The following is a 22,985-nucleotide window of genomic DNA, read 5'->3' as shown; positions in this document are numbered from 1 at the left end:
CAGAGCTGAGGTTGGGTGGGGAGGAGGCATGGCGGTCTCCCCCCTCCCCCCTCCAGCCAGCTGGGGGCGCTGCTGCTAACGAGTCAGTGAGCCTCCCTGGTTCCCCACCTGTGTCCTACAGGACCCCTGCCAGGAACCCCCTGGGAAGGCCTGCCCTGCCCTTCAATGCCCATGGAGGGAGGGCCCTACTGTGTGCTCGGCACCTTCTGGAGTCTTTAGCTGCCCCGGTGAGGTGGTGAACAGGGCCCCTTATGCTGCCTGGGCTGCCCACAATGAGCTTTACCCCGCACGGATTTGGGGGCTTTCCAAAGGGGACTTGTACCCCCTCAGTGAGCACAGGCCCGGGGGTTCTGGCACCCAGCCCCTTCCACCCCCGGGGGTTCTGGCACCCAGCCCCTTCCACCCCCGGGGGTTCTGGCACCCAGCCCCTTATAGCCCAGGGGGTTCTGGCACCCAGCCCCTTCCACCCCCGGGGGTTCTGGCACCCAGCCCCTTATAGCCCAGGGGGTTCTGGCACCCAGCCCTGCCCACGGACAGACTCACACAGACCATTTCTAAACTGCAAACGCTTCTTTGTTAAACAGGCTGCAGGCGGCAGTGCAGTAAGTGCTTCCTACGAAAGAGCCAAACCAACTGTGGGGCTGCTCCCTGCCTCCGGGCTGTGCGAGGGCTCGGCCCAGCTCTCCCCTTAGTGCAGCCCCCGCTGCCCCAGCCCAGGGGGTCAGCCCAGTGCCTGCCACACCCTGAGGCACAGTCCCCAGTGCAGCCGGCGGAGGGCGGTGGGTGTGGTATGGCCAGGCTGCGTGGGGCAGTGGCTGGCACTAGTGGTTACGGGGTGGGGCAGTGGGGCTGGGAAAGTGAACGGGGAGGGCAGGCAGGGAGTGAGTGCACAGGGGCAGGTCTGCCTGGGACCCTCTGCCTAGCAGCACCTGCCGGGGCGGGCTGAGATTCCCCATGCTTGCAGGGGTGGGGCAGTGCCCTTTTAGCTGAACTCCATGGCTCTGCCCTATGGCAGGGGGCTGGTAGCCAGCAATGCCCCCATCTCTGCAGGTTCAACCCAGAGACCTGGGGTCAGCTGGTGTGTAGGACCCAGGTGTCCTGGCTCCAGCCCTCTCCACAGCTGCACTTAGCAGCAGGGGGCCTGTGGCATTTCCCTCCAGGGAGATTGTCTGAGCAAGGGGAGGGAGCGGGGGGCTGCCGGCTTCCCCACCCGTTCAGCCAGCTGGATCCAGCTGCCTGAGGCGCCGCACGCCTGGCAAGGGGGGCTGCTGGGGGAGCCTAGCAGGGCCCCCAGGGGAAGACGGGGGCAGGCGGCCAGCCAGTGCCGGGGCCCGTGGCTCTGGTCTGACGCTGCAGGGGTGCGTGGTGGGGCCCTGGCTCGCTGAGCCCAGGGCTGGAGACAGGCAGGCTGGGCGGTGCCCCTCAGTAGCTGTCCTTGGCCCAGGGCCGGTTGCGCTGCCAGTCCCTCTCGGGGTTAGGCTCGGCCTCGCGCTGCAGCAGCCGGTCCTGCGAGTCGTGCCCGTTGGCGCTGTGCAGGCCGCTGTTGTGGTGCCGGTGGGGCTGGTACAGCTCTGGGTAGGCGTCCGGGTACTCGTCCTCCAGGTGCTGGGAGCTGCACTGGGAGGAGGCTGCCCAGGTCTTGCGGGAGGTCTCGCTCGCCTCGTCCGACGGCTCGCTGCTCCGCTCCCCCAGCAGCTGCTGGTTCTGGGGCAGAGAGGTGGAGTCAGGGCCCCACCCAGAGTGCCGGGGGGGGGGGGCATGCCTCAGAGCGCTGTGCAGATGGGGCTGCCATGGCAAGGCAGGCGAGGGGGCTAGATGGACGGTGCCCAGCACGGCCCTGGCCCCATGGCCCCAGGGAGAGCCCTTTGCCCTGGGCAGAGCTCCAGCCATGGCGGGGCTTTGCAACGCCCCCTCGCTTAGCAAGGTCTGGCCACCTCCAGGCTGTGGGGCAGTGGCTGGCCGGGAGGGAAGGGGCTGCCGCCGGGGGGGCCGTGGGGCGGGTACCTGCAGACCGGGGATGGCGGTGGGCGGCGTCAGGAGCGGCTGGGTGCCTAGCGGGTTGTGCGTGGCTTTCCAGTACACCTCCAGGTACTCGGCCAGGTGCTCGCAGGCGTCCTCCAGTTGGTTCTCATCCAGGATCACATCAAAGAGCTCCTGGGAGCAGGAAAGGGCCCACTCAGTGCAGGGGTGACGGGGGTGGGGGGCTGGAGCGGGCAGCAGCCTGGGCTGCAGGGTCCCACCCTCTCCCCACCCCCACGCTCACCGGCGGGCGCAGCAGCCTGGGCTGCAGGGTCCCATCCTCGCCCCACCCCCACGCTCACCGGCAGGCGCAGCAGCCTGAGCTGCAGGGTCCCACCCTCGCCCCACCCCCACGCTCACCGGCGGGCGCAGCAGCCAGGGCTGCAGGGTCCCACCCTCGCCCCACCCCCACGCTCACCGGCGGGCGCAGCAGCCAGGGCTGCAGGATCCCATCCACGCTCACCGGCGGGCACAGCAGCCAGGGCTGCAGGATCCCATCCTCGCCCCACCCCCACGCTCACCGGCGGGCGCAGCAGCCAGGGCTGCAGGATCCCACCCACGCTCACCGGCGGGCACAGCAGCCTGGGCTGCAGGATCCCATCCTCGCCCCACCCCCACGCTCACCGGCGGGCGCAGCAGCCTGGGCTGCAGGATCCCATCCTCGCCCCACCCCCACGCTCACCGGCGGGCGCAGCAGCCAGGGCTGCAGGGTCCCACCCTCGCCCCACCCCCCCGCTCACCGGCGGGCGCAGCAGCCAGGGCTGCAGGGTCCCACCCTCGCCCCACCCCCCCCGCTCACCGGCGGGCGCAGCAGCCTGGGCTGCAGGGTCCCACCCTCGCCCCACCCCCACGCTCACCGGCGGGCGCAGCAGCCTGAGCTGCAGGGTCCCCTCCTCGCCCCACCCCCACGCTCACCGGCGGGCGCAGCAGCCAGGGCTGCAGGATCCCACCCACGCTCACCGGCGGGCACAGCAGCCAGGGCTGCAGGGTCCCACCCTCGCCCCACCCCCCCGCTCACCGGCGGGCGCAGCAGCCAGGGCTGCAGGGTCCCCTCCTCGCCCCACCTCCACGCTCACCGGCGGGCACTGCACCAGCTTGTCCGCAGCCATCATCTGTACGTTGAGATGCTTCATCTGCGACTTGCCCCGGGATTTGATCAGCCGCTGCAGCACCTGCCCAGGGAGCAGAGCCCATCACGTCTCCGGGCCGGGCCAGGCCAAACCCTCCTCCTACCCCCACTCCTGGGCCAGGAATAGCCTCCATCCCCCTCCTAAGCTGGGCAGAGCCCCCAACCCCCAGGTTCTCCCCACTCCTGGGCCTAGCTGTGGGCTTGGCAAAGGAGCGAGCCTGCAGCAGGCTGTGACACTATTGCACAGGGCAGGCGTGGCTCGGAACTGCTGGGGGAGTCCCCCAGGTGGGCAGGCCGGCCCCAACGTGGCGCTAGGGGGCACTGTGCCACAAGGGCTCAACAGACCCCCGGTCCCAGGCCAGCCCTGGGGGTGCGGCCTGGCCCCGGGGCTCCCGCGACCTCGCTCACCTTGGGCGAGGACACCTTGACGTAGACCACGATGGGGGCCAGCGAGGTCTTGGCCAGCTGGGCCGGGTGGTTGATGGTGTCGGCGTCCAGCACCACCAGCTGCAGAGCCTTGGCCAGCTCGAAGATGCGCTCGATCTCGCTCTGCACCTCGGCTGGGGGGGGAGAGCGTGAGCCCCCTGGCGCCCCCCACCCTGGCAGGCGAGGGAGGGAGCTCCCCTCCCCTGCTTGCCTGGGGCCCCAGTGGCTCCCCACCCCCTGCCTGGGGCTGCTCCTGCTCTGCCCCTGGGAGCCGCACAGCCTGTGGGGCTCAGGGCCTGGTGGCTGGGGAGGGGGGGTGAGCCCAGGTCGCACCCAGCTCGTGTGCCCTTTCCTGGCAGCCCCGGGTTGCCCCATCTCTCTGGCTACGGGACACTTGGGCCAGGGAGCCGTTCTCTGCCCCACAGGCGCCAGGACCCCGGGGCGTCCGGCCAAGGTGGGGGGTGGGCTGAGTCCTTCGCTCAGGGGTTCAGGGAGGGGCTGGAAGCCTCCAGTCTGACTCGGCTGCTTTCCCAGGGCAGGCTGCTGCTTCGGCCAGGCCCCCGGGGGGGTGGGCTGGCTGCCCCAGCCCCGCAGGACTCACCGATGCTGGAGCGGGTGGTGGAGCGTTCGATGATGGCGCGCTTGCCCGGGTTGTTGAGGACGGAGCGTTTGGCGAGGGACAGGTCGGCGGTGACGCGGGTGATGGAGATCCTGAGCGGGCGAGAGGGCTGGTGTGTCCCCTGGGGCCAGGCGGCTGAGACACCCTCCCCCCCAGCCAGGCTCAGGGCTGCCTGGGGAGGGGAGCGCCAAGCACGTGGGGGCAGGGGGCACAGACACCGTGCCGGGGGGTCTCACCTGCCATCAAACCTGTGCTTGAGGAAGTCGAAGAGTGCCTTCTGCATCATGTCCGTCACCTGGGGGCAGAAGGACCCAGCACGCTCAGCCAGCCCAGGTGCAGGGGGTGCCCCAGGCCCGCCTAGTGCTCCAGAGAGGGGTCAGCGAGGGCCAAGTTCTGCCCCAGCCCTTCCTCCTGTGCAGGCACCGCCAGGCAGCAGATGGCACCAGGGAAGGATGTGCCAGCTGGGAAGGGAGGGAGATGGCAGCTGTGCCAGGACGCTGCGGCCTGGCCATCTGCTCTCCAGTCACGTTGGCCCGTGAGGGCGGGGGGCAGGCAGGCGCAGAGGGGCGAGCCCCCGGGGTGGGGGGGCAGGCACAGACCAGGACGGAGTCACCGGCATGTCTGGGCTCACTGCCTGCACGCTGACCCCTGCAGGAGAAAATCTGAACTGCTCTGCTGTGTGTCAAAGCCCCTCTCCCGCCCCCACCAGGCAGGCGCTTTCCCTTAACTGGCTGCCAGGGCCTGGGCTCTGCCCCCTACGGCGGCTGCAAGGGGAGCAGTGCTGACAGCGTGGGGGCGGGGGCAGGGGCCTGGGAGAGCTTTTGCCACATGGGGTCCTGCTGGGAGTCAGAGGGCTCCTCCCACCAGCTGTTCCCTGGGAGCCCCCGTTCAATGTGGCACTGCTAGTGACAAGCCCCCCCCCCAAGCAACGGCTCCCCCCAAGCGATGGGGTTCCTGCTTCCGCTGAGAGCTCAATCCACTTTCCTTTTGCCAGACAACGCCCCCCCCCCCCAGTGCCGGCTGGGAAATCCCCCCCCCCCAAAGCTCCATCCAGGCCCCCTCCTACCTCATATCCTTTCAGGGAGGGGCCCACCAGCACCACCGGTCTCATGGAGGGAACCACGTCGTAGGGCGGGATGTGCTCTGTCTGGGAGAGAAGGGTTGGGGCAGGTCAGGGCCTGTTGGCGCGGGAGGGGGGACAGAGGGGTGCTGGATGGCCAGCGCTGGGGGGGGGCCTCAGAACCAACAGGCTGGGGTTCATCAGAGAGCCCCGGTGTCCTGGCCAAGGCCCCTGAGCCTGCCTAACCCCACCCTGCAGCCTGACTTGAGCCAAGGGGGCTTTCCTGCCCCTCTGCTCCAAGCGGCTGCTCTGCAGTTGCGGGGCAGGCGAGCTCCGCCCCAGAAGTGGCCGCACAAACTGGCAGGGTGTGAGCACAGCTCACCCCACCCCCTGCCGGCGACCCGGCCCCACCTGCCCCGGCCACTCACCTGCTTTTGCTTCTGTTTAGCTTGTGGAAAGGAAAGGAGAGACAGGGTTGGTGAAAGCAATCTGGGAGCAGCAGCGAGTGAGGGGCTGGGGGGGCCCCAGTGTGGGGACAGTGGGGGTCACCCCGACTGCAGTGGGAGGCGCTAGCTTGCCTGGCCAAGCCTCATGAGCTGAGCTGAGCTGTAGCAGTGCTCTGCTCCTGCCCGAGCCAGCCCGTGATCCCTGCGGGGGCGGGGTGCCCAGGGCACCCATAGGGCAAGGCCGGGGATCAGAGGACATGGTGGCTGGCAGGGTGGGGCTCATGGCTCTGGCCCCTCCAGCCCCAGGGGGTGAGTCCACCCATTCCCTAGAGGGCCCCTCCAGCCTGGCCTTTGTGCCCTGCCTGGTGGGGGGCAGGGCTATGCAGAAGGGGCTGTGGAGTGGGGGGGGCTGAGTGGTGCGTGGGACCTGCCCACCGGGCTGCGCTGCAGCCGTTACCTAAGGACGGGGGAGGCGATCGCCGCTTGCTGGGGTCGCCGAGGCCGGAGGCGTTGCCAGATCGCCTGGGGAGAAGCGACAGTGAGTAGAGGGAAGCCCCGGAGGTGGGGGGGGTAATCACAGGGGAGGGGGCAGCCTGGGGGCGAGGAGTATTCACAGGCGGCTCGGTGTGTGACATGCCTACACACCGTGCACCACGCCTGCTCCCGTGGCTGGGCCCCGCACAGGTTAACAGCCTGCTACTGCTGCCAGTAAAGGAGCTGCCTTGGAGCCTGTCGGAAGCTCCGGGCTGCGCTGCTGAGGTGCAGGATGGGCGTGCTGCCGCTGGCTCCCCGCAAGGATGGGCGTGACTACGCTAACCCCATGGGACCAGGCTGCAGGGGACGGGCCCAGAGATTCCCCCCCGGCGGCCCCTTCACCTGGCTTTCTGCTCCTGCTTCAGCCGTATGGCCTCCAGCCGCTGGGGGCTGGGGATGAAAGCGACGTCCCCCCCCTCCTTCACTAGCCGCCCGATCCACCAGTCATTGCTGTATTTCTGGGGAGACACCGACAGGGACTGTTGAGGGGGCGAGACCAAGCCCTGCCCTGAGACGGCAGCTGGCTGGCCCGGAAGGACGGGATTCAGGGCAGCCTGGCCCAGAGGGAGCTGGTGGCAGGGCCAGCATCAGACCCCGGGCTCCCAGTCGCTCCCCCACTAGCCCGATGCCAGGCTCACCTCCTTGATGTGCAGGAAGTCTTTGGCTTCGAAGTTGATGGCGGATCCCTGCACGGGACACTCCTCATCCAGGGCTCCGCAGTAGCTGACATTGGTGCGCACAGCAAATGCTACCGGCTTGTGCTGGGGAGAGCAGGGACATGGGGCGGGGGTCAGTGCTGGGCAGCCGGGTGCCCCCATGGGCCTATGGCCCCAGTGGTAGAAGGGATCCCACTCCCCTCTGACCCGCAGGCATTGGCAGCTGCAGGAGGTAGGAGGCCAGGCTAGATGGGCCCCCAGCCTGATGTCAGGCAGTGGAAAGAGGGGATGCCCTGCTGGACCGGCCAAAGGGAGAAGGGCCTGGGACCTTCCCCAGTATGATCTGGTTAAGCAGGTGCATGTTCATCACTGCCCAGCGGTGTGTGTCCAAGCCCCTATACTGCTACTGGAGCAGGTTATGGGGAGGGGCCCTAGGTTTGTGATCCACTACAGTCCACAGTGCCCTTCCCGTGCAGAGCCCGCGTCTTGGCCCCGCCTGGCTACCTTGGCCCTCTCCAACTGCTGCTGGGCCTGGTTCTCCACCTCGCGCTGGGCGGTCTCACGCTCCTCCTCCAGGGACACGTCTGAGTCCAGGGACGGCCGGCTGGTGTAGGAATCGGCTGAGCCCTGTGGGGAGGGAGCTGAGTGCCATTGCCGCAGGACGCTGCGCTGCTGGAGCCCAGACACCCGACCCCCTCCCAAAGTGCACCCAGCGCTGTGCTCCCATGGCCAGCACTGGCTCCCACGGGCCCTCCCAGGGACTTGGCAGGGGGTGGGTGCAGCTGCCAGCCCCGAGGTGATTACAAATAGCACCTTGCAGCTGCCCTCGTGCACCCCTCGTGCACCCCCCATGCAAACCCTGAGGCTACGGGAAGGCCACATTTCGTGACACGTCTGCACGTGGGGATCACCTGGGGCCAGCACATCAACGCTGGGGGCTGGGGACCGTGGCGTGGGGGAGCCCAAGGCCGGCACGTTGCTTGCAGGGCTCCTGAGGGATTTGCTGGCAGCAGGCAGGGAGCACCTAGTGGCATCAGATGGCCCTGCTGTGCCCCGCCAGAGGGTCTGCATCACAGAGAGCTCGGCCTCCTGCCCTCCCCGCAGAGAGCAGCCTGGTCCAGGGGCAGGGGGTTGGTCCCTTATCCCCCTTCCCTGCTGGGCATCTGCTCCGTGCCTGGCCCGGGTTCCATCCCCAGATGGCAGAGGGAGTAAATCCGCCTCCTGGGAGGGTGAAGTCAGCGGCACGGCCATGCCAGCGCCCGCTTGGGGTAAACACTGAGCCGCCGTGGCTGCCAGCTCCGCTCACACGCCTGCCAGGCCTCCGGGGAGGGGACTGCACAAACAGGCCTGCACATCCCAGGGAGCGGCCGGGGAGGGAGGGGGGACAGAGGCTGCCCCTCGCCCCAAAGCGCAGAAATGTAGGGAGCATGCTCCGTGGGGTCTCCAGGCTCTGCGGAGCCGGCTGGTCCCAGCTCCACTGCCCCCCCCCCCGTATGTGGGGGGTTGGGATCATTTCTCTGCACTTCTCAGCATCGGATTTCATCTGCAATTTTCTCGCCTTGGCAGCCAGTTTGGGGAGGCCCCGTTGTGGCTCTTCGCAGCCTGCTCGGGGCTGAACCCCCTGGCGTCGGTTTGTATCCTCTGCAAACGGGGCCTCTTCTCGGGCAGCCCTCCCCCTGGATCAGCAGTGGCCGTGAGCAGCCGGGGCTCAGCACAGATCCCCCAGGACCGGCTGGTCAGCTCCTCCCCCGGCTTTCCTAAGTTCAGCCACTTCCTGACCCAGGAGAGGACTTTCCCTGGCATCCAGGGCATCTTGGTTTCCATCCAGGCCTTCGGATGAGGGACCTTGGCAGCGGCGTTCTGGAAATCCAGATCCACTGGCCGGCTGGTCGCCTCGGCCACGTGCTGGTCGGCTCCCTCCAAGGGGTCTGGCATCTGGCCAGATGTGACTTCCCTCCACAAGCCGAGGTGACCCCCCCCCCCCAATCCTTTGCTCGAGTTTCTACCCATTGGCCCAGGACGGAAGTGAGACTTGGGGGGGGTATGGCAGGCTTGGGGCCCTCGCCACCTTTCCCAGCCGGCTGGGCCAGACATCAGGGTCTGAGCAGGACGGGGCGTCCGAGGTGGGAGCCCAGTGTTGGGAGGGGGGCGCCCCAGAGACTGGCCCTTCCTTTCCCAGCTGCGTGCGCCCCAGGAAATGCCGACCCGGCAGGAACCTTTAACCCTTTGCAGGCTGAGACCACAGACCCCCTGTGACCTACGCTCCCGCCAGCCCTGGGAAATGCCAGGCCCCAGCTGGCTCAGTGGGAGCCGTTTTGTTGTTTCATCTGATTATCCGGCCCCCCTGGCGCCAGCCCACACACCTCAGAGCTAAGCAGATGTGCCCGCCACGGGTGCCCGGCCCCACGGGGCAGCGCCCAGCCCACAAGTGCCAAGTCTGGCCCCAGGCTGAGCAGGACCAGGGAGGGTGGGACGCCTGCCCCACTTTGCCCAGCACTTTCCTCCCCGATGCCCCCTCGGCTCCCCTGGCTCCCCAGCCCTCCCATCACCACCTGCCCCCCAGAATCCCCCACTCTACTCATTGCGAACCTCCAGCCCTGTTTTACCCCAAGGCTGAGCTCCCCCCATGAGCCCCACAATTCCCAGCTGACCCTTGGGGTGTGGGTGCACGAGGCAGGGCAGTGGCTGCTGGGGGCAGCTGGGGGGGGTTCTGTGCCCCCTCCCGCGGGAGCCGCCTGGTTAAATGAGCAGCTCCCGCTGCGTCCCCAGAACAAAGGCAGAAGCTGCAGTGAAATATTTATAGGTCCCCAGCTCTGTTTCTGAAAAGCAGCTTCCTCCCCCCCCCCCACGTCCCCTCCTCCGGGAGCGACTCCAGCTGCCCCTGCCAGGCTGCGTGAGCCAGGCTCAGCCATGGGCACGGCTTCTCCCAACTCCCCCATTCTCACTTGTGCTCCCCTCTTGTCCAGGGTCCCTCTGCCCCGCCCCCCTGCTCTGGCCTTCTCCTGCCCCAGCTCTGATCCCAACCCCCATCCCTTCCCTGGGCTGGCGGGCGCAGACCAAGGGGCTAGCTGTGGGGGGAGGGCACAGGGCTCTGTCCCGGGTGGGTGCTGCTGTAGGGGCCTGGACCAGCTCCGAGTGCAGCCCCTATGGCCAGGCTGGGACAGGCACAGCCTGGGGCTCTCCTGCACCCTCCGCCCAGTGCCCCCCAGCTGGCCCCCGCAGCTCAGGGGCACAGTGCCCCCCCCTTTGCAGGACACCTCACCCCCAGCCAGGGGCTGCCCCCAGCATCCCTGCCCCCACCTTCCGACAATGCCAAGAGCACCTCTCGCTTACAGCCCCCCGAACCTGGTGCCCCCCTGCCAGGTGCAGAGATGAAACCCACTGCCCCATGCAACACCCACCCCAGGCCAACACACAGGTGCCCATCCAGGCCTCTGAGCCCCTGGGCCTGCCGCTAGGTGCCAAGTGTTCACCATCCAGCCCCCCGCCCATCTCCCCATCTTCTGGGAGCGGGGCTGGAAATGCCACCGCTGCTCTGGTGCTGCAGAAATAGCCGGAGGGCGGGGGAAGGGGAGGGCTGCCAGAGCCCCCGAGCCCCCAACAAAGGCAAGCACCCCTCTCGCTCCCAGCCCTGTGGGGAGGGGGCTCCCTGCCAGCCCCCCAAGCCGGCGCCCCCCACTCACCACCTCGGAGTCCTCGAAGCCATGGAGATAGGAGTCGTCGTACATGGGGGAGCCCGGGAGAACGGGGGCCGGGGAGAGGCAGGAGGGAGCGGAGGAGGGGGAATGGCTCCCCAGACGGGCGCAGACTCGACTGGTCCCACCCTGCTCGGCCGGGCGGGGGGGAGCCAGGGCTGGCGGAGCAGCCGCGGCCGCCCCAGGGCTGGGCTGGGGCCCTGCAGGTCCTGAGCCCGGCTGCACCTGCCTGATGGGGCTGGCAGTGGCTGGGGGGAGGCGTGGAAGGGAGGCCAGAAGGAGCAGGGAGGGGAGGGGGCGTGGCAAGGAGGAGCGAGAGGCAGAGAAGAGCAGAAGGGAACAAAGAGCTGATGCCAGGGAAGGAGGCGAGGCAGAGGCAGCTGGAGGAGGGGGAAAGCAGAGAAGGGGCTCCAGGAGCAACCCACAGCATGTGGGGCAGGGAGGTCACGCGCCCTTCTGTGCACAGACTTACACTAGTGCCAGGATCCGTGTTCTCCTGTGCACAGATCTACAATTCCCCCTCCATGTGCAGTAGTGCCAGGATCCGTGTCCCTCCGTGCACAGACCTACAATCCCCCCTCCAAGTGCACTAGTGCCAGGATCCGTGTCCCTCCGTGCACAGACCTACAATCCCCCCTCCAAGTGCACTAGTGCCAGGATCCGTGTCCCTCCGTGCACAGACCTACAATCCCCCCTCCAAGTGCACTAGTGCCAGGATCCGTGTCCCTCCGTGCACAGACCTACAATCCCCCCTCCAAGTGCACTAGTGCCAGGATCTGTGTCCCTCCGTGCACAGATCTACAATCCCTCCTCCATGTGCACTAGTGCCAGGATCCGTGTCCCTCCGTGCACAGATCTACAATTCCCCCTCCATGTGCACTAGTGCCAGGATCCGTGTCCCTCCGTGCACAGACCTACAATCCCCCCTCCAAGTGCACTAGTGCCAGGATCTGTGACCCTCCGTGCACAGATCTACAATCCCTCCTCCATGTGCACTAGTGCCAGGATCCGTGTCCCTCTGTGCACAGATCTACAATTCCTCCCTCCATGTGCACTAGTGCCAGGATCCATGTCCCTCCGTGCACAGACCTACAATCCCCCCTCCAAGTGCACTAGTGCCAGGATCTGTGTCCCTCCGTGCACAGATCTACAATCCCTCCTCCATGTGCACTAGTGCCAGGATCCGTGTCCCTCCGTGCACAGATCTACAGTTCCTCCCTCCAAGTGCACTAGTGCCAGGATCCGTGTTCTCCTGTGCACAGATCTACAATCCCTCCTCCATGTGCACTAGTGCCAGGATCCGTGTCCCTCCGTGCACAGATCTACAATCCCTCCTCCATGTGCACTAGTGCCAGGATCCGTGTCCCTCCGTGCACAGATCTACAGTTCCCCCCTCCAAGTGCACTAGTGCCAGGATCCGTGTTCTCCTGTGCACAGATCTACAATCCCCCCTCCAAGTGCACTAGTGCCAGGATCCGTGTCCCTCCGTGCACAGATCCACAATCCCTCCTCCATGTGAACTAGTGCCAGGATCCGTGTCCCTCCGTGCACAGATCCACAATCCCTCCTCCATGTGAACTAGTGCCAGGATCCGTGTCTCTCTGTGCACAGATCTACAATCCCCCCTCCAAGTGCACTAGTGCCAGGATCTGTGTCCCTCCGTGCACAGATCCACAATCCCTCCTCCATGTGAACTAGTGCCAGGGTCCGTGTCTCTCTGTGCACAGACCTAGTGCCAGGCTCCAGACTCCCAGCCTCTGAGTAGCTCGTTCCACGGAAATAAAAAGGTGATTAACATTTGAGTCCTTTGCTGGCCATTTATCAGCAGTCAAGTGGGCACAGGGAGAGCAAAGAGGGGCCGAGGGGGAAATGATGGGTCGGGGGCTTCCTTCTCGGACAGCAACCTGCTCTTCCAACTCAGCCAGCTACAGAGAATGTGCTGCCCCCAGCAGACCCCACCACCAGCTGATGGCGGCTCTGGGCAGGCAGAGAAACACCCTGGTCCTTGCCCGGCCTAACCCTCCCTCACCCTGTATCCCACCGCACCCTGCCCCAGAACGCACTCCCAGCCATCCTGACGCACGGGGGATCAAACCGGGGCCTGGGCCACTATAGCAGCTCATTCCCCAGGCGGGCTGCATCTGAGTGGCACCCTCTATGGTGCTGCAGCAGGGTGGGGGGGGAGGGGTGTCTGTGACACGCCCACCGGGGGCCCCACCCAGCTCCCAGAGCTTTGGGGCCCTGCTCTGAACTACGCCCCAGCCTGCCCTGGCACCGCGCTCAGCCCTGGGGCCTTTCCAAGCAGGCTGGGGGCAGCCGGGAGTGGGGCATGTGAGTGCAGTGCATGGGGGTGTCCACCCCACAGGGGCCCCGAGTCCCCGAGGCCAGGGTGTGTCCCTCAGGCCCTCTCCAGTGCCCAGTGGGGGCAGGCAGGAGGTGTGTGGAAGAGGAGAGAGAATTTATTTCCCCCCCAGCTGGGCACCCACCACCCTGCCACACCCCACCCTGGTACCCCCCCCCCCCCGACTCTTGGGCCTGGTCCCACCAGAGTGGCTAGACCCCCTCCCCATGTCCCAACAGCTGGTGAGAGGACGATAGGCAGGAACCCTGGACCCCAGCCCGATGAGCGGGGGTGTGAGGGAAGCTCCAGCACCTTGCCCCAAATCTCACCCCCCAACAACCGCCTCAAACTCCACCCTCCACTCAGCAGCATCAGCTGTCTGCCCCCCCCCCATGGCTGTCCCCTCCTTTCCATGAGCCTCTTCCCCCTCCTGCTCACCAGGCTCCAACAGCCCCCCCAATTCACCTGTTCCCCAGCCCCCCGGATCTCCCACTCCCCTGATCCCAGGTCCTTGGCCGAACCAGCCCCTGTATCTCCCCATTCCCCGCCTGGCGCCCATCCCCCTCCCAGTCCCCCTGCCCCCAGACTGCGCCTGCCTGTCCCCCAGATTTCCCCTCCCCCCAACACTCCTTGCCCATCTATATTTTTTCTCCCGTCCCTCCCTGGGAATCCCATTCACATGCACAGCGATGGGCAAGCCCGGAGGAGAAGGGCGGGTGGGGGGGGCTGGGCCGGGGGGGGGGAAGGGCTGGGGAAGATGGATGGACGGGGGGCAGGGAAGGTCTGGGGGCGCTGGGGGGCCGGGGGAAGGGCTGGGGGGCTGGAGGGACAGGGGGGGGGGGCGGGGGAAGGGTTGGGGGGCAGGGAAGGTCTGGGGGCGCTGGGAGGTCGGGGGGCCGGGGGGGGGAAGGGCTGGGGGGCTCTGGAGAGGGACAGGACGGGGGGGCGGGGAAAGGGTTGGGGGGCAGGGAAGGTCTGGGGGCGCTGGGAGGTCGGGGGGCCGGGGGAAGGGCCGGGGGGGGCTCTGGAGAGGGACAGGACGGGGGGGCGGGGGCCCCGTTACCTCGTTCAGCAGGAAGGTTGCGCTGGAGTCAGAAAAAGACATAGACGGGGCCAGCGAGCCCGAGCCGAGCCCCCCCCCGCGCCGCCGCCCCCCGCTCCCTGCGCCCGCAGCTCGGCTCTGCCCGGCCGCTCCCCGGGTGCGTGGCCGCCCCCCTCCGCCGGCTGCGCCCGCTCCGCGCCCCCCACCCCTCGCTCGCTGCGCCCTCCCCTCCCTCCCCGCCTCTCCCTGCCAGCCCCGGCGCCAGCTGGCGCCCCTTCCCTCCCCCACTAAGGGGCCCCGGCGCCCTATTAGCGGCTGGGGGGGGGGACTGAAGGCGTCCCCGGGGAGGGGCCCGCGCTGGGGGGGGGGGGAAGGCAGCTCGCACCCTGATCCCCCTCTCCAGCCGATCACAGGAATGGGGGGAAGAGCAGTAACCCCCCCCCCCCCCCGCACAGCAGAACAGGACAAGGGCATCGCCCTGACCCTGGGCAGGGGACTCGCTGCCCCACCCCCGAACTGCCCCCATGCTCTCCTGGCTGCAGAGGGGTGCACCCCCCCCACGCAGGCTCCTCACAGAGCGGTGTCCCCCCCACTCCGAAGGGCTGGGGGGATGGGCCAATTTAATCCCTTGTCCAGGGGGGCTGCTCCCTTCCCCCCCCGCAGAGCCAAGGGGCTGCTCCCTTCCCCCCCCCCCCGCAGAGCCAAGGGGCTGCTCCCTTCCCCCCCGCAGAGCCAGGGGGCTGCTCCCCCTCCCCCCGCAGAGCCAGGGGCTGCTCCCTCTTCTCCCAGTTCCAGTGCTGATTTAATAGGGATGAACTAGCCACTTGCCGTGGGAGAAGCTGCAGACAAGCTCCCCCTCCCTCCACGCCCCCAAAACCCCGTTATCCAAAAAGCTCCCCCAGGCGGGAAGGCTGCACACTCAGACTCTCCCAGCAGGGGGCGCTGGAGGGGCAGGTGCCCTGCCTGGAGGTGCTCAGCTAGTCCAATCCCAGCCTCCCCCAGCAGGAGGCCCTGCAGGCCCTGCTGGATGGAGCAGGGTGCCCCTGGGGGCTACTCCAGCCCCAGGGGGAGTTTGTGCAGTGGGGCGTGAGAGGTGAGCGCCCAGGGCAGGGCTGAGCCCTCAGTCCCCCCCACTCCTCAGCGGGACTCCCTGGCACCTGCCCTGCTGCTCCCCTCATCCCCCCCCCCCCCCCCGCAGCCAGCTCCAACCCGGCTCTCCCACCTACCTCCATGCTGTGCCCGGACTCCGGCACCTCGGCCCTCACCGCCTGTCCTCCCTGCAGCCTCTTGCTGGGGGTGGGGACACGGCAGGAGCCTCTAGCAGCCGAGTCTGCAGCCTGAGCCCTCTTTCAGGGTCAATCCAACCCCCCCCACAAACAGTGCATCCTCTGCCCCCCCCTTTCTGCTGGACCCACGGAGCGGCGCAGTTCAGCTGGACAGACGGACGGTCCGTGGTCCTGTGAGCCGGGGGACCCTCGTTACCTCGTTGAGCAGGAAGACACTGGAATTGGAGAGAGACATGCAGGGCGGCTGCTTCACAGGAGGAGATGCACCGGCTGCCTCCTCACCCAGCGCCTGGCTGAGCAGCCCAGCCCAGCCCAGCTCCCGGGCTCTCACAGGACACAGGCAGGAAGCCCAGCCCACGGGCTCCCACGGGACAGCTCCTGGGACAGCGCACGAGCGGCTCGTGTGCTCTCCCGGGACGGTGCACGAGCATCTGGCGGAATGGTGCACGAGCAGCCGCGGGCTCGTGGGCTCTCGTGGGACAAGACGGGGGTGTCGCGTGGGACGGGGTGCGGGCATGGGATGGAGCACAGATTTCACGTGGGCATCATGTGGGATGGGGTGCTGTGGTGGATGGGGTGCAGGCTCAGGCCTCCTCTCCCCAGTCTGGGTCCAGCCCCGCAGAGCACCTTGGGGGGCCCAACCCGGCCTAGTGTTGGCTCAAGGACCCCGAGAGGCAGAGCCGAAGCTCCCCCCTAGGGCGTCTTCCCTCTGCTCCTGAGCCCTTGTCCTCAATTCTGCCCATTCACTGAGCCCGGAGGTGGCTTGAGGCCTATGCTGATGTGCACAGCTGGGTGTCTGGACCGTGGGCTGAGCGGCTTCCCCTGCACCCCCATTCTACCTGCCGCTCCCCCTCCCGGCTGCTGGAGCCTGCCCACCTTCCCTGAGTGGCCCAGGTCCCCCCAGAGCGTGCTGTTCCCCCCAGACACTAACCCCTTCCCAGATGTGCTCTGGGAGTCACAGGGGTCAGAGGCTCCCACCCCTGCCACCTGCTGGGGGAACAGGGTCGGGGCCCACCTGCCCTGCCCCTCTGGCCCGCACGCCTGCCGGGGACGGGGTGGGAGTGCAGGGAGTCCATTTGTCCAAGTGGCTGGGACCCCTGGGCACATTAGCCCAGTGCAGAGAGGGCCCCGGCCATGCCGGGAGCTGGGTCCGCACGTCTGGCCGGGGAGCTGGGCCTTGTTCCTAGCGGGTGCCACCCAGCATGGGCAGGGGGAACACCCCACTGCAGAGCCTGCCCCCAGCCCGGCTCAGCTTCTGGCCAGCAGGGCCCCATCATGCCCGGCAACCCCCAAGCTCTGCCTGCAGACCTGTCGGCACCCTCTGCTAAGCAGGGTTGGGCTAAGTCTGCACTTGGATGGGAGAGGTCTACAGAAACCCCGGGTGCGGAGGGGGGGGGCATGGAGGGCTCCTCCTCTCCCAGGAAGTGCTGACCCCAGTGCAACACCAGGGGGTGCTGTGATGCGGGGGGGGGTCTTTCCCATCAAACCCAGGTCCCTGTGCCCTTGTGGCCCCCCCAAGCTGCGCTAACCGGACGCTGGGGTCCTGGCTGCCCGGGATCCTTCACCAGGCTGGGCCAGCATCCAGAACAGGGACGCCCCCCCCCCCCCGTCAGCTCCAGCCTGATTTGCCTCCTCATGCTGATTGAACCCCCCCCCCCCCGGCTTTCCCCAGCCCTGCCTGCCCGGCACAGCCCAGCGCCAGCCGCACGCAGCTCGCCCGGGGGATGGGCCCTTCTCAGAACTCCTGCTGCATCGACCCACTTGAGAGACAAAGAGCCTCCCGGGCGGGGGCGGGGGCGGGGGGGCAGCTTTCCACTTAGCTCTTGCGAAGCAGCCTCATAAATAAGAGAGCAGGGAGCCCGCGGGCCTGGCCGGCGCTGCGGCTAATGGATGCGCCGCGATGCCAGCATGCAGCCCCGGGGACAGGAGGTGTCTTCGGTTTCCAGAAGAGGAGAGAGGGAGAGACTCCGGGCAGACGGGGGTAGGGGGGGGGGGCAAACCTCATTCTGGCAGCAGAACGAGTGGGTGGCTGGACAGCCCATGGGAAGTGCATGCCCCCCCCGACAGACACCCCCAGAAAGAGACTCTTCCCACCTGCTCTTCTCAGGGAGCAGGGTCTAGTGGTTAGAGCAAGGCAGGGCTGGAAGCCAGGAGTCCCGGGTTCGATCCCTGCTGGAGGTGGGAAATAGAGTCTAGTAGTTAGAGCGCATGGGGGTCGCAGAGTGACCTGGGCCTTTTAAAATGCAGCAATTCCAGCCCACCTGGGCCCTCATTAGCAGCCTGAGCTGGTCTCTAGAAAGAGCCAGAGGCGGGCTGGTGGCTGAGGCTGTGAAGGGCAGGGGGTGGACCAGCCAGGACCACAGAGCTGTGGGAGTGTAGAGCCCTGGTCTGAGCAGGACTGGACCCAGCTAGGGCAGGAGCGATGGCTGCAGATGACCAGGCTGAGATGAGGCAAGAGCCCCGGGATGTCCATGACCTACTGGAGTTGTGTGGGACCCACCTACATCTCTTACTAAGCCCGGCCTCCATGGAGGGCTCTGGCTGAGAGCCCATAATGGTGTTACTGATTTGAGGAGCTCTGAGGGGAAACTGAGGCAGGCTGCCTGCAGAGAGGCCTCTGGGCTGTGGGAGGCTGCTCCGGAGGGGCTGGTAGTCAAGCTCCTGTCCCAGGCTGTGTGATCTTGGGCAGGACATCTGGCCTCCATTATTCCCCCCCCCCCCCCGCCCCACAGATACACTGGGGATGAGGCTCCTGACCTTGGCAGCCTGACTGGAAAGGCACTTGAGTGCTGCTCCCTCCTGCTTGCAAAGGGTCCATCGTGGCAGGCTGGCCCCAGCTGGGCCTGCAGGGGAGAGGCAGAGACCTGCCTGAGGGGCTCCAGCTAGGGGGGTGGGAGCTGAAGCGCTGCTACCTAGTGTGGGTGGGACGCGAGAGCTGAGCTGTTCTCCCCTACGGGCCGCCCTGCTAGCCTGTACCAAGCCGGGCTGGGGTCAGACTCTGGGTCCTCTCGAGCCAGCTGGGCCCCTGTTTTTCTGCCATGATGTCCTAGCCCCCCCCGTCCTACCAGCCTCTCCACACTCCTGTGGGTCCTTTGCTGTTGGGGGGGGCTGGTGGCTGCAGGGTGGGGTATGGTCACCCCCACGCCCCCTGGTGGAGGAGGCCAGCTTGGCTGCGTGGCTCCATCATGCCCATGCCCTCGACGGGCTGGTCCCGGGAGCATCCCAGCAGGTTGCACCGCCTGCCCCCAGCCCCCTGCATGGGTCTGGCCCGCCTGGGGCTGGCCCCTGACCCGAGTCCGGGCTGCCAGGCGAGCTGGAATTTCAGAGCATTCAGCATTTCCGCCGGCCGTCCCCTGACACAGCACGGCCTATATATAGCCAGGGCTGGGGAGCGCTTCTTGCTGATCCTCCCAGCGGCCGGGGGGGGCCTCCTCAGAGCGCCCGGGTTCCAGTGCAAAAGCCTTGCCTGGCATGAGGCTCCTGGCATTGCTGCAGCTCCCGGTTCCAGCCCCGCCTGCTCGTGGCTTTGGTGATGCAGGAAGGGGTGTTTGTCCCCGATTGGAGTAGGGCCCTGGGACTCCTAGGTTCTTTCCCTGGCTCTGAGAGGAGAGTAGGGTCTAGTGGTTAGAGCGGAGGGTCGTCAGAGGTGAGGGCTGGAAGCCAGGACTCCTGGGTTCTCCCCTGGCTGCTCCTTTCGAGGCTGGGCTGGAGCGCGATGCTTCCGTGAGCAAGACCGAGCGCGGTTGGCCCCACAAGTACCGGCCCTGGGTGTGAGTCAGGGGCCAGGGGGGAGGGAGAATGGGAGGAAAATGCTGCCTGTGCCCCTGTTCGAAGTTGGTCTCCCCACACCGGGCTCGGCATCGGCGAAGGGCCTATGGGGGGTCTCGGCTCCCTGCTGCGTCGGGCTGGGATTCCAGATTTACACCCACGCGGCTGAGAGTGGGATCTGGCCCTGCGTCTGTCTGTGATGCGTGCCCCCTGCCGCGCAGGCAGTCCCCGCCCCACCCCAATGCAGCAGGAGCCCAGCACAGAGACCATAGGATGTGCCGGTTCCACCCTCAAAATATTTCAGAGCCCCCTGAGTTTGCAGCATGGGAGCCTGGGGGGGGGGGCTTGGTGGGGAGGGCAGGGTCCCCCTTCTCACCCCTCTGCCTAGGGACAGGTTGGGGCGTCTCCTGCAGCCGAACGGGCCTTGGAATTAGGGCATCTTGTGAGCGCGCCAGCAGTCTATGAATTATTGAGGAGCTGCCAAGCAGATTTGCAGAAACGCTTTCCCCTGGGCGCCTACAAACCCACCCCCACCCAGGCCAGCGTGGAAGCCACCAGCCTGGCGCGGGGGCGGGGCTGCAGGGAAGGGCAGCCGGGGACAGCAGTGACCGCAGCAGAGGAGAGGGGACCAACCCCCCAGCTAACCACTTCCCGCTGCCGTGCTGGCTGGGATGTGGCCAGCAGCCAGGGCTGTCCCTTCTAGCCGCGGGCGGCGAGGGATGGATACATCTGTGGCACTCCTGTGGATATCCGTGTCCCACAGCCCCAGGGTGTGGCTGTGGGGTCCTGGGGGTGCGAGATGGAGGCAGGAGTCCTGGGGCAGAGAGGGATCTGTGGAGGTGCCAGGTGGGGTGGGGATGTGTCTCACAGGAGCCAGGACCCTGGGGGTACCCAGGGCTGGTAACGGTGGCTGCTCTCACCACACTGTAGCCTCTGGATGGCTCCTGCTGGGTGGCCGAGAGAAGCCAGCATGGAAAAGGCCCCTCCCTGCCTGGCAAGTGTGGGAGTGCAGGCCCTGCCCGACATGCTGTGAACAGCCCAGCACACGGCTGCTGTGCGCCCCAGAGGCAGGTGCAGACACAAACGTGCACCTGGGGGCCTTGCACACTCGTGTATTCAGGATGCCTCCGTCTGCCTGGCTTTGCGCCTCACCTGTAGCACAAGCTCCGTGGCCAGGCCCTCGTTTCGAGCCAGCGGCCCACCAGAACCCAGGGGGCGCTCTCGGGACGGAGCAGCCTCGTGGGGCTCTGCCTGAGGGGTTAGACCGTCTGCCCCAGGACCTGGGCGTGACGCTTGAGCTCCGTCTCCGCCGACTCCATCTGAGCTCAGAATTCTCCATGCAGGAACCCTCCATACAGCCAAGAATGACCTTGAGCGGGTCCCTGCAGATCATGTAGCGCTGGGAAGAAGGATCAAGGAGTTTGAGGCACAAGTTGTGTTGCGGTTGAAGGAAAAGGCCCAGGGAGGACCTTAATTTGTACGGAGACTGTGGGGCACTCAGCTAGTTCTCTAAGGTCTCTGTACACCAGTGATCACCAACCGGTAGATCGGGATCTACTGGGAGATCTTGGAGCCTCTGACACGTGATCCTGACCGGTTTGGCCAAGAGGCTGTCAAATGTCAGCACTTCAACTGCCCCTCCACAAAAAGCTGCACATCTCCTGCCCTTTGCCTTGGAGCTACCTCCCCCATCCTTAGCAGCCTCCTGCTTGCTGTGCAGGGCAGGGAAGGGAGAGGAGGGTGCTGATGTCAAGGTGCCCCCTCTCCCACCCTGTATCCTATCTCCTGAGTGGGGGGCACAAGAGGAGTTGGAATCGAGTTTGCTGGCTGCTTTAGGGAGTGGTGCGGGACCAGGGAAGGGGTGAACCTGCCTTAGCCCCACTGCACTACTACCCAGGAGCCACCTGAGGTAAGTGGTGCCCAGTCGGACCCCACTACCCCAGTCATGAACCCCCCCTACACCCCAAGCCTCTGCCCTAGCCCCGAGCACCCCGCATCCAAACACCCACCCAGAGCCTGCACCTAGAACCCTCTCAGATATTCCAACTCCCTGCCCCAAGCTCAGCTCAGAGCCCCTCTCAAACTCCAAATCCCTTAATCCAAGACCAAAGCCTGCACCCTAACCTGCTGCCCCAGCCTGGTGAAAGTGAGGAAGGATGGAGTGAGCAGGGGCGGGGCCTTGGAGAAGGGGCACGAAGGAGGCGGGGCCAAGGTGTTTGGGTCTGAGATAGATCCTGGATTCCACTTCAATTCAAAAAGGGATCTCATGCTTAGAAAGGCTGGAGACTCTGCTGTACACAAATGCAAGAAGCCGGGGAAACAAGCAGGAAGAATTAGAAGCCCTGGCCCAACCAAAGAACTATGATGTGGCTGGACTAATGGAGACTTGGTGGGACGACTCCCATGGCTGGAGCACTGTCAGGGATGCGTGTAACTGTTCAGGAAGGACAGGCAGGCGAGAAAAGGAGGAGTTAGTTGCACTGTGTGTAGGAGAGCAGTGGGATTGCTCAGAGCTCCTGTATAAAGCAGGAGAAAAACCTCTTGAGAGTCTTTGGGTTAAGTTTAGAGGCAGGAGCAACAGGGGTGATGTGGTTGGTGTCTGCTCTAGACCAGATCAGCTGCATAAGGCAGGATCCCCTGGGATGCTAACATGAAGGGGAAAGGAATCCAGGAGGTCTGGCAGTATTTTAAACAAGCCTTATTGAAGGCACAGGAACAAACCATCCCGATGCGCAGCAAGAAGAGCAAATATGGTAGGCGACCAGCTTGGCTTACTGGGGAAATCCTTGGTGAGCTTAAACACATAAAGGGAGCTTACAAGAAGTGGAAACTTGGCCAGGTGGCCAGGGAGGAGTATAAATATGTTGCTCGAGCATGCAGGGGAGCGATCAGGAAGGCCAAAGTGCAATTGGAATTGCAGCTAGCAAAGGATGTGAAGGGGAACAAGAAAGGTTTCTACAGGCATGTTAGCAATAAGAGGGTGATCAGAGAGGGTGTGGGGCCCTTACTGGAGGAGGGAGGTAACCTAGTGACAGATGATGTGGGAAAAGCTGAAGTACTCGAGGCTTTCTTTGCCTCTGTCTTCCCAGACAAAGGTCAGCCCCCAGACTGCCTAGGGGAGGAGGTGGGCAGCTCTCAGTGGAGAAAGAACAGGTTAAGAACTATTTAGAAAAGCTGAACATACACAGAGCCTGGTGGCCAGATCTAAGGCACTCAAGGGTGCTTCGGGAGTTGGCGGATGTCATTGCAGAGCCATTGGCCATTATCTTTGAAAATTCATGGCAATCGGGAGGTCCTAGATGATTGGAAAAAGACAAATGCGGTGCCCATCTTTAAAAAAGGGAAGAAGGACAATCCGGGGAACTACAGACCAGTCAGCCTCAGTCTCTGGAAAAATCATGGAGGGGATCCCCAAGGAATCCATTTTGAAGCACTTGGAAGAGGGGGAAGTGATCAGAATTAGTCAACATGGATCCACCAAGGGCAAGTCATGCCTGACCAATCTGATTGCCTTCTGTGATGAGGTAACTGGCTCTGCGGACATGGGGAAGTCAGTGGATGTGCTATACCTTGACTCTAGCAAAGCTTTTGATATGGTCTCCTACACTGCCGGCTCGAGCCATTCTTGCGCCCTGGGCAGCGGGTGCGCAGCGCATGCACAGCTCCTCCCAGGCACACAGTGCATGTGCAGCCCCCGCCCCTCCCTGAGCGTGCGGTTCCCCTTACAGCTGTAAGCATGTGCCCCCCATAGGCTGGTGCCCCAGGCAGCTGCCCGACTAGCCGCCCCCTTAATCTGGCCCTGGTCTCTCTCAGCATTCCTGCCAGCAAGTTAAGGAAGTATGGCTTGGAGAAAGGGACTGTAAGGTAGAGAGAAAGCTGGCTAGATTGTCAAGCGCAACGGGGAATGATCAACGGCTCAATGTCTGGCTGCCAGTCAGTTTCAAGTGGAGTAACCTAAGGATCA

At 65.7% G+C, this 22,985-nt stretch overlaps 1 protein-coding gene across 4 annotated transcripts; it reads right to left on the bottom strand.

Moving 5' to 3' along the window:
* Positions 1-551: 551 nt before the first annotated feature.
* CACNB3 (calcium voltage-gated channel auxiliary subunit beta 3) lies at positions 552-15,515 on the bottom strand. 4 transcript variants are annotated; one of them, XM_075902004.2, is made up of 13 exons: positions 15,450-15,515; positions 7,394-7,516; positions 6,872-6,994; positions 6,576-6,691; positions 6,157-6,221; positions 5,682-5,701; positions 5,260-5,340; positions 4,430-4,488; positions 4,176-4,285; positions 3,557-3,708; positions 3,096-3,191; positions 2,005-2,154; positions 552-1,704 (listed from the first exon to the last, which is right to left on the bottom strand). In XM_075902004.2, the coding sequence occupies exons 1-13, from the start codon at positions 15,486-15,488 to the stop codon at positions 1,423-1,425; spliced, it is 1,416 nt and encodes a 471-aa protein (XP_075758119.1). In that variant the 5' UTR covers positions 15,489-15,515; the 3' UTR covers positions 552-1,422. The 4 variants fall into 4 exon arrangements, with proteins under 4 accessions (XP_075758119.1, XP_075758118.1, XP_089630711.1 ...); XM_075902003.2 differs by lacking the exon at positions 15,450-15,515 and adding an exon at positions 13,989-14,207; XM_089774585.1 differs by lacking the exon at positions 15,450-15,515 and adding an exon at positions 10,573-12,671.
* Positions 15,516-22,985: the final 7,470 nt, after the last annotated feature.

Source organism: Pelodiscus sinensis, chromosome 31 (genome assembly GCF_052426305.1).
Source record: "Pelodiscus sinensis isolate ZL-2025 chromosome 31, ASM5242630v1, whole genome shotgun sequence".
NCBI lineage: Eukaryota > Metazoa > Chordata > Testudines > Trionychidae > Pelodiscus > Pelodiscus sinensis.
The sequence above is the reverse complement of the archived record's forward strand: the minus strand, read 5'-3'. Positions and strand labels throughout refer to the sequence as shown.